Source organism: Bidens hawaiensis, unplaced genomic scaffold (assembly GCF_021521415.1).
Source record: "Bidens hawaiensis isolate Kalapana, Puna unplaced genomic scaffold, B.hawaiensis_p1.1 tig00056864_1, whole genome shotgun sequence".
NCBI lineage: Eukaryota > Viridiplantae > Streptophyta > Magnoliopsida > Asterales > Asteraceae > Bidens > Bidens hawaiensis.
The window spans coordinates 7741-21545 of NW_027500248.1; the positions used below are offsets into that span (position 1 = coordinate 7741).

The 13805-nt window shown below is 34.8% G+C and overlaps 1 protein-coding gene across 1 annotated transcript; it reads left to right on the plus strand.

The window, feature by feature from the left end:
- Positions 1-9790: 9790 nt before the first annotated feature.
- Positions 9791-12843, plus strand: LOC143601627 (secreted RxLR effector protein 161-like). Its single transcript, XM_077078992.1, has 4 exons — positions 9791-10249; positions 10312-10322; positions 10490-10574; positions 12745-12843. The coding sequence occupies exons 1-4, from the start codon at positions 9791-9793 to the stop codon at positions 12841-12843; spliced, it is 654 nt and encodes a 217-aa protein (XP_076935107.1).
- Positions 12844-13805: the final 962 nt, after the last annotated feature.

A 13805-nucleotide genomic window follows, 5' to 3' on the forward strand; every position in this document is an offset into this window, starting at 1 on the left:
TTATCCCAAAAACAATCTGTTGATAGTTTAAGGGACATAAATGATGATCCAAAATATCATTCTTTATCGCCTCCTATTTGGACCTCTTATGTTCCAAAAGAACCAGAATGGTTCATCACATAATGATATTTCATCATCACTTTCTTGTGTAGGGAAAGATGATAAGTCTTCCCACAGCTCTTAGTGTGAGAGCAAGATGGGTAAGCAAGCTACAGAGTTTGTGCAATCTGAAGTAAAATTAGAAACTCAATAAAGTGATAAAAATAGTAATCAGAAGTCTAAATTTGCTAAAACCAGTTTTTACTACAAAAGAAAAAGTATTGGATACAAAGAGGTTAAATCAACTAGATTTAACAAAGAGTTAGTAAAACTGAAAAATGATTTTTGAAAGATAGTCTTTGTTAAAAGTGAGACCTCAGAGGAACAAAAATAGGCTATCTTTAGAAAACAATCTAATGATGAGTTTTATAGACTTAAGGCTGAGAGAGATCGGGAAGAGAATCAGGTTCTTCCAGTTAACAAGTTTGTTGACTGGAGGAAATGTTTTTGTTGTAATGAGGAAGGAAATTTGGTCTAGTCATGCCCAAAACGATTCTCTCATTCCCAAGTGAAAAACCCTGTGGTAAACAAGAAACCACATGTGAGTTTTTCATTTGTGAGACCCGCATCTCCACCCAAAAAGATTTTAAAATGGGTTGTGGAGAAGGAACTATTTAAAAACAATTTTGAGGTCGGTGAGTCTTTAGAGATAAAGAAAAATAATGATAGTTTTCATAAGAAATCAAGTTCTGCTGGGCAGAACTGGGTGGTAAAGGGTAAAACAAAAGATAAACTTGTTAATTCAACCATTGAGAAAGATGTTGAGTCTTCAAACTCTAGTTCGTCTAGTTCATGATCTTCAGTTGAATCGTTGACTGATTTTGAGTACGATAACTTTAAAATTTGTTTTTATGGAAAAATAAAACAACCCAAGACCAAGAAGGCTTGGGTTTCTTTGTTTCACTAACCACATAACTTTTGTAGGGGCTTCCAAGGTCCAATGACTCACATTGTATTATGGATAGAGGAGCCTCTAGACACATGACGGGAGATCTTCATTTACTGAAAAATGTTAAATCAATTCGAGGAGGTTATGTGAGGTTTGCGGGAAATCAAGGTGGTTATTTAGTAGGTGAGGGAATTTTGTCAAATGGGAAGGTGATGTTTGACAAAGTGAACATCACTGAGTTGGAGAATAACTTGTTGAGTATTTCACAAATCTGTGACAAAGGTTTTTCAACTCACTTTACCAGTTAAGACAGTTTGATTCTGAATCTAGGATTCAAGATACTAGATGAATGTGTGCTGATGACGGCACCACGGGAGAAGGATCTTTATGTTCTAAATATGTGTGTGGCATCAATTACTCATGGCACCGTTTTGTGTTTGTCACCAAGACATCAGAAAAGAAATATGTGTTATCGCATCGATGGATGGGTCACATCAACATTCGTAAGATGAACTATCTATTTCACAACCATATCTTTGATGGAGCGAACGTCAAAGGGTTTCATTTGAATACCAATTGTTTGATTTGTATGAAGGGAAAACAGAAGAAGAAGTCTCACTCGACGAAATCTTTCAACTCAAGCAACTTACCTTTCGAGAGGCCCCACATAGATTTATTCGGACCCGTGAATGTCAAAAGTATCACCGGCGAACTCTATTGCTTAGTGGTTACTGATGATTACTCACGCTTCTCGTGGATGATGTTTCTTGAGTCGAGAGATGATACATTCGAAAACTTAATGATTTTATTCAAGAAGCTCGAGATGTTATATAATCTACCAATCAGGAGAATCAGAAGCGACAATGGTACCGAATTCAAGAACAACCAGATGCTTAAGTACTATGATGAACGTGAAATTATTCATGAATTGAATTCAACCCATACTCCACAACAGAATGGGATCGCTGAATGAAAGAATAGACCATTGATTGAGATAGCTCGGGCTATGTTGGATGACTCAAAACTACCAGTTAGTTTTTGGTCAGAAGCGTTTGCTTCGGATTGTTATACACTCAACCGTGCTCTAACGGTAAAGAAGTATGGCAAAACTTGTTTCAAGTTTTTTGCGAGAACCGAACTTGAAGTGGCTTGAACCGTTTGGATCACAATGTACGGTTCTTGATCCATATGGTAAATTTGGTGCTAAGTCTGTGGATGGATTCTTTGTTGGTTATGGTAGTCCATTACAACGAGTATTCTTACCTAGCATTAACCGGATTGTGGAAGTGCAACACGTTGATTGTCAACGTTATGCTACTCAACTCAACGGATGGGCGATTCGAGGATGTTTGATTATGACAGTTTGTGGAGTTGTTTCTCAATTCCTGAAGTGGAAATCTCTGTTGTAGCTGCCACAATGTTATTTTAACAATATTTGGATGAAGGAATTCGTGAAGAAACGATATCACAAGAAGTTCCATTCTTCACTAATGAACCGACACCAGATGTTGATGACTCTTTTGAAGATACACCAGCTACACCATCCTTTGATGATGATGGTGAGGATCACAATGAGTTAATTGAATCTCTGGTTCAGCCAATGTTTGAATCTGATGAAGTGGTTCAGAAGAAATGTCAATAATCTTCCAACTGATATGGTGGTACCTGCTGATGTAACTCCTTGAACATTGTCATATCACCCAAAGGAGAACAACATTGGTGATCTTAATACGGGGGTACAAACTCGAATTCAAATTGACCAAAGCCTCCGTTGTTACTATACACAAATTACTCCTCTCCAAAATCAGTTCGCGTTTAAGTGTTTTATCCCGCAAATTGAACCTAAGATCTATAAGCAAGCGTTGACATAAGAAAGCTGTAACAACTCGGGTTTTGCGAATTAATAATTTATATTAAATGCTCAACTCGTTTTGACGTTCGGGTTATTTTTATCGCGTTTATCGACGAAAGTAATTTTTATTATATTATTTAATTATTTATATAAAACATATATATAACTTTCTTACTTTGGCAAAAATCACCCAAACTCAAACTTTTACCTTTATTTGTTTCCATCTTCATACCCCAGGGTCTAAAATGCAAAATTCTTTTATAACCCTTTTAAGAAATCAAGACCCGTTTACCCAGATCCCTATTGCAAACCCGATTCCAAATTTGAGATTTCTTGGACCTCAGTACTCATTGTGAATATGGAAATTGAATTAAAGTCACGTTATACATACCTAATTTGATCAAACCGACATCTCTAATATGTTAAACAATCCAAACAGATCTGCAGTTTGTATTTCAACCAACCGACCCTAACCCTAACTTAATATGTATATATACGATCATACCAATCCAATTATACTTGCAGATCTCATCTTTACACCGTCGCCGTCCTAACCCCTATAATTAATTACATCAACGCCGCTGTTTAATCGTGTTCTTCGTCGTCTTTTGCGCCAGACCTGTTCTTCATTTTTTCACCTATTACAGATCGTTAACGAGGTAATTGTTTACATCATTATGATCGTGATATCGTTCTGATCAAAAGCTCTAAGGTTGTTTTGGTTAATTATAAATGGATTAATCAAATCTGTTTCTAAGGTTTATATAATCAAGTTTTTTCATATCTGTTTGTGTATTTAAATCATAAGAATTGGGTTTGTTTGCATGTGCTGGAAAGCCCAGTTGATTAAACACTTAAGCTACAGGGTGGAGGTCACCAGTTCGACCCCTGCATCCCCGAATTTTTAGTTATATTTTGTTAAAATGCTTTTTAAATCAATTAACAATTATATACATAATAATAACTAATAAGGATTATTTTCATAAAAACCAACTTAGTAATACTCGTTTAACCACGTTTTCGTTCATGTATATACGTATTAACATATAGGTATAATTGTATATATATATATAGAGCAAGGTTAAAATAAGAAGTAAAACTATCCTAAGAAGTGTAAGAAGTGGTTTTTACCCTTAAAAAAATAAAACACACCGAACTAACAAAATAAAACACACCGAACAAAAAACACACTAACAATATCCACCATCAGATGATCAGATCCAACGCCCGATATTACTTCTTACACTTCTTATAAATAACTAATTTCTTATTCTAACCTCACCCTATATATATATATATATAGGATGAGTATCATTACAGAACTGCTAAATTGGTTAAGAACTTGAAAGAACTCTTGAAAACTAATGTTTTTTTATAAAAATTTTTATATAAAATATGATAAAACTACTCCTAAATAATGTTAATATATGAAAAAATTTTAAAAAATGTTTGGTTGTGTAGAGTTCCTAAGAGTTCTTAACTTTTTTAAAGTTCTTAAATGATACTAACCCTATATATATATATATATATATATATAAAGTATGTTATAACTTAATACTAATGTTTTAATATAAATAAAAAATCAAGTAAACTATTATATATATATATATTTATAAAATTACAAATAATAATTATTTAATTATGTTTTCTTAAATCAAAATAATTATTTTATACTCCCTCTGTCCCATTATAAGTGTTCTAGTTTGACTTTTCAAGTCTTTCTTTTGCAATCTTGACCGTAAATATTTTTGTTCGTGCATTATAATACTTGATAAAAATTATATCAATGTAAAATACATTTAAAACCCAATCCATTCATATATGTTACATCAAGTATTAGCTACCACCTTGATCGTGGAACGCCTCGATGTGCTTTCAAAGTGGATATTCAGAAAGCCTATGACACTGTTGATTGGTCGTTCTTGAAGAGGATTTTAAATGGTTTTGGGTTTCATCCTAAAATGATCAATTGGATCATGACTTGTGTTACCTCGTCCTCTTTCTCAGTTTCGGTGAACGGCATTCCGCATGGTTTCTTCGTGGGTAAACGTGGATTGCGTCAAGGGGACCCGTTATCCCCCTATTTATTTACTTTTGTTATGGAGGTTCTCACTCTTATTTTGAAGCGTAGGGTTCGAAATTCTGGGGGTTTTATTTATCACCCGAATTGTGAAGACTTGGACATTGTTAATTTATGTTTTGCGGATGATCTCTTCATTTTTCTCCATGCAGATCCGGTGTCAGTTCAAGTTATTATGGGAGGTTTGGAGGAATTTAAGGATGTGTCGGGTTTGGCTCCTAGTTTACCAAAGAGTACTGCTTTTTTCTGCAATACTCTGAACCATGTCAAACTAGCTATTCTAAATATCTCCCCTTTTGCTGAAGGTAATTTGCCCGTAAAGTATCTTGGTGTACCGCTGGTTTCTAAAAGTCTTTCTTACAAGGATTGCCGGGTTTTAGTGGATCGTGTTCGAGGAAGGTTAGCTGATTGGAAAAATAAGAGTTTGTCTTTTGCGGGTAGGCTTCAATTAATTAAATCAGTTATTTCTTCTATGCATATTTATTGGGGTATGATGTTCTTACTTCCGGCTAAATTAATCACTGAAATTGATAAACTCATGAGAAGATTCTTATGGTCTAATGGGGATAGTTGTCGGGGAAAAGCTAAAGTGGCTTGGGAGGCTGTATGCCTTCCTAAATCTGAAGGTGGTCTTGGTATTCGAAGGTTTTCCGAATTTAATGTTGCGCTTTTGTCTGCTCATATATGGAAGTTGCTTAGTAATAAGGAATCTCTTTGGGTCAGATGGATTCATACATATAAACTGCGGGGTGTAAGTTTCTGGGCTGTCCAAAATCGGGGTAATATGTCTTGGACTTGGAGAAACCTCTTACATATTCGGCAAATGGTGAGACAATTTTTCTGGTTTCGAATAGGGAACGGTGAATCTACTTATGTCTGGTATGATAACTGGTGTGCTATGCGTCCTCTGATTGATATGGTTTCTACTAGATCAATCCATCGGGAGGGTTTTTCGTTATCTGACAAAGTTTCAAATTTGGTTGAAGAGGGCTTTTGGAGGTGGCCGGTTGAATGGAATTCTATTTTTCATTCAGTGCAGTTTCCTTCAATTCAAAATCATAAAGATGATGAAGTTTGGATCAAAGATTTGAATGGAAAGTTTGTTCAGTTTTCTGTTAAGGATATTTGGCATGCTTTTCGAACTAAGGATCGCAAGGTCACTTGGTGTAATGTTGTATGGCATCCTAACTGTATTCCAAAGCATGCATTTTTATTGTGGCTGATCATTAAGAATCGATTAAAAACTCAGGATAAGGTGAGGTATTGGGAGACCCGAACTGATGTCAGCCAGGTATGTCCGTTTTGTGATTCTCAACCCGATTCTCATGATCATCTATTCTTTCGATGCTCGTTTTCGCTTAAAGTCTGGAAAGGTGTTTGTGATTTTGCTAAGATTGAGTCCTATTCTGATTTTTGGGGGGATATCTTGGTGAAATACGAGTCTCTTACTTCTTGTAAAGCGGCGGATGTGGTTACTGCTAAACTTGTTTTAGCTGCGTGTTGCTACTTGATTTGGCAGGAAAGGAATTTAAGACTATTCAAAAATCAAAAGAGGGATTGCAATCAGATCATTGAAGCGGTAGTGGGCATTGTCAGATTGAAACTTCTCTCGAGTCGGTTACGTTCGGGCTCAAGGAAGTGGATGGAAGTTTGGAAGCTGCCTAATGCTACGTTGGAAGTCTAATGTTTATTTGGTTTTCTTGTAGTTTTATGGGCTGTGTTTAGTGTGTTTTGGACTAGCGAGTGGTATGCCTCTCGTCTAGTTTGTGGTTGTGTTTTTTTGTTGCCGTTTTGATACTCTGTCATTACGCCAGTTTTTAATTTTAATATAGCCTGGGTAACCCCCTTTTACCCAAAAAAAAAAAAAAAAAAACACAAACAAAAATATTATCGATCAAAGTTAAACAAGAAAGACTTGAAAAGTCAAAATAGGACACTTATAATGGGACGGAGGGAGTATAATAAAACCTCATATATATTATTATATTTAACTAGTTGTAATAAATCTTTATTTAGCGTATTCGTTTGCTCTCGTTTCTTTTAGGCTTTAACGTTCGCGTGTGACTTTTCCCGCCTTCTCATTATCTTAATCATCTTTTGTTCGTCTTTGAGGTGAGTACCACATTCCCCCCTTTTACTTGTTTTTCACGTTTTGGGGACATATGCGTAAATTATATTTCTTATATATACTTATACTCAAAACTGCAACTATTGTCTTATGTGTTAACAACTTATACCTTACATGTTTATGTGCTAACTTGCTCTATATGCTTCCGCATTTGGAGAGGCCCAACATAATCTCAGTCTAGTATGATCATACGCCAGTCGATAGCCTTTGTGTTTCTCGACATCTCAGTTAGACTTGCTCATTTGGTTAATTTTTTATTCTCATATGACCTGTTGCAATACTTATTTTTATATATATACCATATGTACATTTAAACTGGTGTGTTGCTCACTCAACATGTGTTGTTGACAAAATTATATTTTTATACACATATCCAGGTTATCGTATGAATTTAATGCAGGTTGGTGAAGACTTAGTGAAGAATTTAAGTTGTATTGTTGTATAATTATGGATTATGTATTTGTTTGTATTTGAAAACTTAATTAAATTATTAGATATTGTCATTTAAATAATGTTGCATGATAGTAACCATGAGAACTCTGGCAATCAGTTACGCCCCGGCATTTCCGCCGTTGGTTGGGGTGTGACAAAAGCTGGGTCAATGCTATGGAAGAGGAGTTATTACAGTTTGAAAAACTGGGAGTGTGGAGACTTTTTGATCTACCTGGTGACAAAAGATGTATAAATACCAAAAGGGTCTTCAAGTGTAAACAAGACAAAACCAGATTTCATATACGGTCATGTGAACATATGCGCTGGTCATGATCATATCCGCTGCCTATGATTTTCGCAAAACTCGTTTTTACATTTTAACACTACTATCAACCGACCTTTAACAAGACGAAAGCGAAAGATGTTTCGTGTACCAACAGACTCCACCTAGGATTTTGCTTCGTCTTGTTTGTTTAAACGCTTGACATTTTCGAACCTTCAAGAATAATAGTTTAAACTTGGTCGTCTAAAATAAAATCTTCGAAACATCTCTAAACATTCATCCGCATTACTATCGCATTCTGTTTCTTCGTTTGTTAAGATCTTACCTTCCACACGCATCGCTAAATCATTAATATGTAAGTGAGGACAACTCATAATGTTCTCGTCTATGTTCTTCTTCAACGTGAACACACGTATATGTCGAGTCTCATACCCGAACATATAATCATGTAGAACCAAATGATATATAAATCATGTACTTACTTATATATGGATTATAGATGTTGATATATTCATGTAAAGATAAGATATAAACATTTAATACTTTTAATCTTCAACCTCCATTGATATGACATCATCAAGCTTCTACCTCCATCGATATGTCATCATCAAGCTTCGGTTTACAACGACACAAAATGCATAAAAATGATAGAAACGAGATAAACATCAAGTTTCTCAAGTAGAATTGGGGCAATACGGCTCTGATACCAATTAAAAGTTCATGACCGGGATCGGAATCATGTTTCGACGTTTACGAACAACTGATTCAACTTTTTAATGTACTGAGCATAAATAGGTACAATATGAAAAACACGATAGATATCTCGTTTAAGCTCAAATTTTATTGATAGTAGTGAATTACAAAATATATGACAATTACGTACATGAGCTTGACTGGATCAGAAAATATAACAATAAGAGAAAAATGATCCAGAAGCTTACCAAATGAAACTAACAAACTATTTATAGTGCAGCATCTAACTTGCGTATAAGTGCATTGACATCCGTATATGTCCAAGTTGATATCACGTATATGTTCACCAATAATATACGGCCACAAGACAATGTATCAGTCCATTATATCAATCTAAATGTGGAAAACCGTAGCCGTGGAAGTCATTATCGATGCATTACAACATATCTATCAATCAATATGTGGAGAAAAGAAGCCGTATCCTCCACATACATATACGGGACCAGCTTGTCACCAACGTTTATGTCCAAAATCCAGCAACGTATATGACAATATAACCTGTATAAGATAGTTACACGGATCCTACATTAACGGATATCATATACGGTCATGTGAACACATGCGCTGGTCATGATCATATCCGCTGCCTATGATTTTCGCAAAACGTGTTTTTACGTTTTAACACTACTATTAACTGACCTTTAACAAGACGAAAGAGAAAGAACGTTTCGTGTACCAACAGACTCCCCCTCGGATTGGTGGTGGTTCTTGGATTTAACCAATGGGAAGGAACATACTATAATGAAGTCTACGCTCCCGTGGCCAGACTTGAAGCAATCAGAATATTATTAGATTTTGCATCATGGAAAGGATTCAAGGTTTATCAGCTAGATGTGAAGTCTGCTTTCCTTAATGAAATATTGGGTGAAAAAGTCTATATGGGACAATCACAGGGGTTTGTTGATCCGATCCACAAAGACAAGGTGTACTTGCTCGACAAAGCTCTTTATGGATTACATCAAGCCCCGAGAGCTTGGAAACATTGTCTCAACATTTGTTAGACAATAGATTTGTTTGTGGTAACGTTGATTGTACACTCTTCACGAAGGAAGTAGATGGTCATTTACTGATAGTCCAGGTCTACGCTGACGATATCATCTTTGGTTCAACAAACGATCATCTGTGCAAGGAATTTGAGGATGTGATGAAATCGAAATTCGAGATGAGCGCAATGGGAGAATTGAAGTTTTTCTTGGGATTACAAGTCGAACGGCTATGATGGTATCTTTATACATCAGACGAAGTATGTCAATGATATCCTAGAGAAGTTCAATATGGTTGACTCAACACCAATCAGCACTCCTGTTCTTCTTAATCATGGAATCGGTCCTGATCCCACCGGGGAGAAGGTTTATGAGATGCTTTACCATTCCATGATTGGCTCTCTCATGTATCTCATCGCATCAAGGCCAGACATCATGTATCCTACCTGTTTATGCGCCCGATATCAATCCAATCCAAAAGTCTCTCACCTGACGTTGGTGAAGCGGATACTTCAGTATCTACAGGGATGTCCAGGGGTCGGTCTTTGGTATCCAAGAGATGATGTTTTTGAGCTAAGATCCTATTCTGATTCAGATTATGGAAGCTGCAAGCTAAATGCTAAGTCTACCACAGTCGGCTGTCAAGTTTTTGGTAGCAGGTTGGTGACATGGCAATATAAGAAGCAGACAACTGTATCGCTCTCTACCTGTGAAGCTGAGTACGTGGCTTCATCTAGTTGCTGTTCTCAGGTTCTATGGATTCAACAGTAGATGTGCGATTATGGTTTGAATTTTCTTACTACTTTATGTAGATAACACTGCTGTATCTCCGTAACAAAAAACCCGGTAAATCACTCTAAAAATAAACATATAGATATATGGTATCACTTCATTCATGATTGCTACGAAAAGAAGTTGGTAACCATAGACAAAATTCACACCGACGAACAAAAAGTCGATCTTTTTACTATAGCTTTCGATAAAAAACAGATTTTTGTATTTGTTGGGGTTTAATGGTATTAAGGATTTGGGAGGTGGGAAAGAGTGTGATCCCGAGGTTATGGATTCCGACCTGGTGTAACCATTCATCAAGGTTACGTTTCTTTGTATATATTCTATCAAAATTTTGCAAATAGTTTTTGGTTTTAGGGGGAGAAATGGTTTGGGGTAATACAAAACATTTTAAAAATCTTAAAATTCAAAAACATTGAAAAAGGTGAAAAATTCAAAAACAATAGATACTGCACCTCAAAACGAGTTTTGAAGCATAAAAGGAAAATGATAGTACATTGATCTTCTTGTTCCAAGTACTGTTAAATTAAGTATAAAAGTCTATTGCTTAATGTTCAGTGCATTTGTAGGCTTTAAAACAAACAATAGAATAAGTTATATAAACCTAACTAGCCATATTGAAATATGGGTTAGAATTCTAGCATTTAGTCTTGGTAATGAGGCATAATTGTAATAGCCTGCAATACTCAAGCCTTGTGTTTCGGTAGATCACCAAAAATAAAGAATTAATAAAAGTGTTTTAAGCATCTGGTATATAATCTACACTTCAACGATGTATGGTTTTATAACCTTAATTATTGTATTGATGGGATGCTTTAAGTTTTTGGAACCATTAGGTCTTTATGCGATTTATCATATCGGTGAATATTTAAAATGTGCTTAAAGAGTGAACCCTGAAAATTCATTAAACTTGATCACTTTGTACTTAGTACAACTTACACTACTGATCTGATCAAACACGCTGTTAGTCATACATTATCCCCTTGATCGCATCTTATTACCATTAAGAAACACACCACAAGGGCCACAATGTCTGCAAGCCGACAGATGAAATCATGCATACTCATCCATGGTAAAGGAAACTTAGGGTATTGCTTGATAACAGGGGTATGCCTTGTTGTGGAACGTTGTTTCTAACATTTCAAAATCAAAAAGTTTAAAAATGTTTTGATCTGTTGATTCTAAGGTTTACGTCAATTTGGGGTGTCATGGTAAAAATCAAATTAAGCCTGAATCAAGATTAGAATCTGATCACTATCTGATATTGTGTGCTTAATTGAACATTAATCATATCACTAATGTCTCGAATATTTTGTTTAAAAGTTTATGTGGACAACAATACCAATGACTGACCTAACATCAGACATAATAAAGCTGAAATATATAACCGTGATGGAAGAACAAATAGATCAATATGAGTCCTTGCTCAACTCACAAAAATAAGTTTCTTACTGCTCATGTTTTATTGTTTGCAAATAGTGTTTTGAAAAAATTTGTTTTGTTTACAGTTATCGAAAACCAAAGAGATTTTACATTTCTATATTATTTTCGACTTTGGTAAATGATTAATCGGGTTTGGAGATCCCAGAATCTGAATCAATTGTTTGTTTATGTTAAAATTTTTTCAAAATGGGATTAAATGTTAAAGAATTTATTCAAGGTCATTAACTTGGACTTGATTGGATTCAAAAGTGTGGATTTTATGTTTTGATATGTTTTACTTACATGTCAAGCGGATATGTATTAAACATGGAGTATATGTTTTTATTACATATACGACGTAAAAGTTTAACACATATACGGTGTATATTTCAAACATATACAACAGATAAGTATATTCTACTTATAAGGGCGTATATGTTTGAGATATATAGATATTTTCTGTTAAACAAACATAATAGAGTTTAGAAGTATCTAGTGGATCTACTGTAAACGGGATTTTCGAGAATGGCCGACAAACTAATAGTTTTAGAATTAATACTCAGTTATGGCTATTATGTTAGCTGCAATTCAGCTTAAACTCTTACAAAACTATCAATCATAAATTTCTAATAACATCTGTTTTGAGTCGGTTATACTACAATTCAGGTATGTTAATGTCTACCCAATGCATTTCTCATATATTGTATTACGTGAATGTTGAAAAATTGGATAAAATCAGAAAGGTCTTTGAAAACTCGAAATTGAACTGTTGAAGCTGTATTTTTGATTGATTTGACTGTTGAAGTTGTATTTTTGATTGATTTGGTAACTAAAATGATGTATTTTGAGTCATGTTGATGATATTTGATCTTATTTGTTGATAATCATTGTTATATTATAAAGTCAACGTATTATGAAAAAGTCAAAATTAAGGTGTTTGAAAAGTCAAAATTAACGATTGTGTGCGGAATCTTTGATTAATATATTCAAGGCCATATTCAGATATTCATTGTTTGTGTGTGAAATTGCAGATGGTTTGGTCTAAAGAAGTTGATGATTCAAATGATGATGATTCGAATGATGATGTAGATGTTGTTTACTCAAGGATTTGCAAGGAAAGGACGATATGATTGTTACAAGATTCCATTTCAAGTCTAATTTCCACAAGATGGAGGATTAATTCTCATTATATAATCTATTAGAATATAGGATAGAAGGTTGGAATATATGATGGTGTTCTTTTGTCACTATACTAGATTCGACCAAGGTCAACCGAATGAATCTTCGGATGCCTGGGGTGATGTCAAGCAGCCATGGCTAATTTGATAGATCCAAATTTTGAAGTTTATATGACCAAGGTCTATTAAAGAAACTAGGTGTACATAATGGGTAAAAAGTTTTTGATATGACAGAATGACGATTACAAGTATCTAGCATCATTCAAGGAGGAGTTTGTTAGAGCAAAATGTCTAATGCTAGATCTTATAGGATTAACGAGCTGGTTTTTGGTCATTATAGATTGTTAAGGACGTATAAGTTTGTTCCCAACATATAAGTCTTATACGCTTGTATAATAAATGTTGTAGGCTTATACGCCCATAGGCCATCATGTATAAGTAGGTCGAACTTTGTCATATTTTATAATCTTTGAAGAAATATTTTGAAAATCACGTGTACTCTCTGACATTGTTATATATATTCAAGAGTGATTGTTGAGATGAACTGTTATGCGTTTGATTCCTTTGCTATTTGTTTCCGCCTTATAGCTTAGTATAGTAAACATAACTTATTCGGTCCATGTCGTATTGCATTTGCTTGTATACTATGACATCTTATGATCTGGAATCCGGTCTTTCACTTTCTCTTACTAGTCACCTCATCTTCAACCACTTACCAAAATCATCAAATTTCTGACTTATCATATCAATCTCCTCATCAAAATCTTTTCTAAATTCACCGAATTCCGTATTGTTCGGTTTAACATATCTTACAGGTTCTTTTTCCAACACCTCTTCTAAAAATTAATTATCAGAAGGGATGAACTCCTGTTTATCATCACAAACTCCATCCATTTCACGTTTATAATCGAAAT

What these genes read in the sequence shown, in the direction of transcription:
- LOC143601627 (XM_077078992.1), top strand. Translation starts at nt 9,791, where the DNA reads ATGGTTGACTCAACACCAATCAGCACTCCTGTTCTTCTTAATCATGGA. An exon ending in AGGTTATGGATTCCGACCTG is followed by an intron (nt 10,575 to 12,744) that starts GTGTAACCATTC and finishes GTGAAATTGCAG; the next exon opens with ATGGTTTGGTCTAAAGAAGT.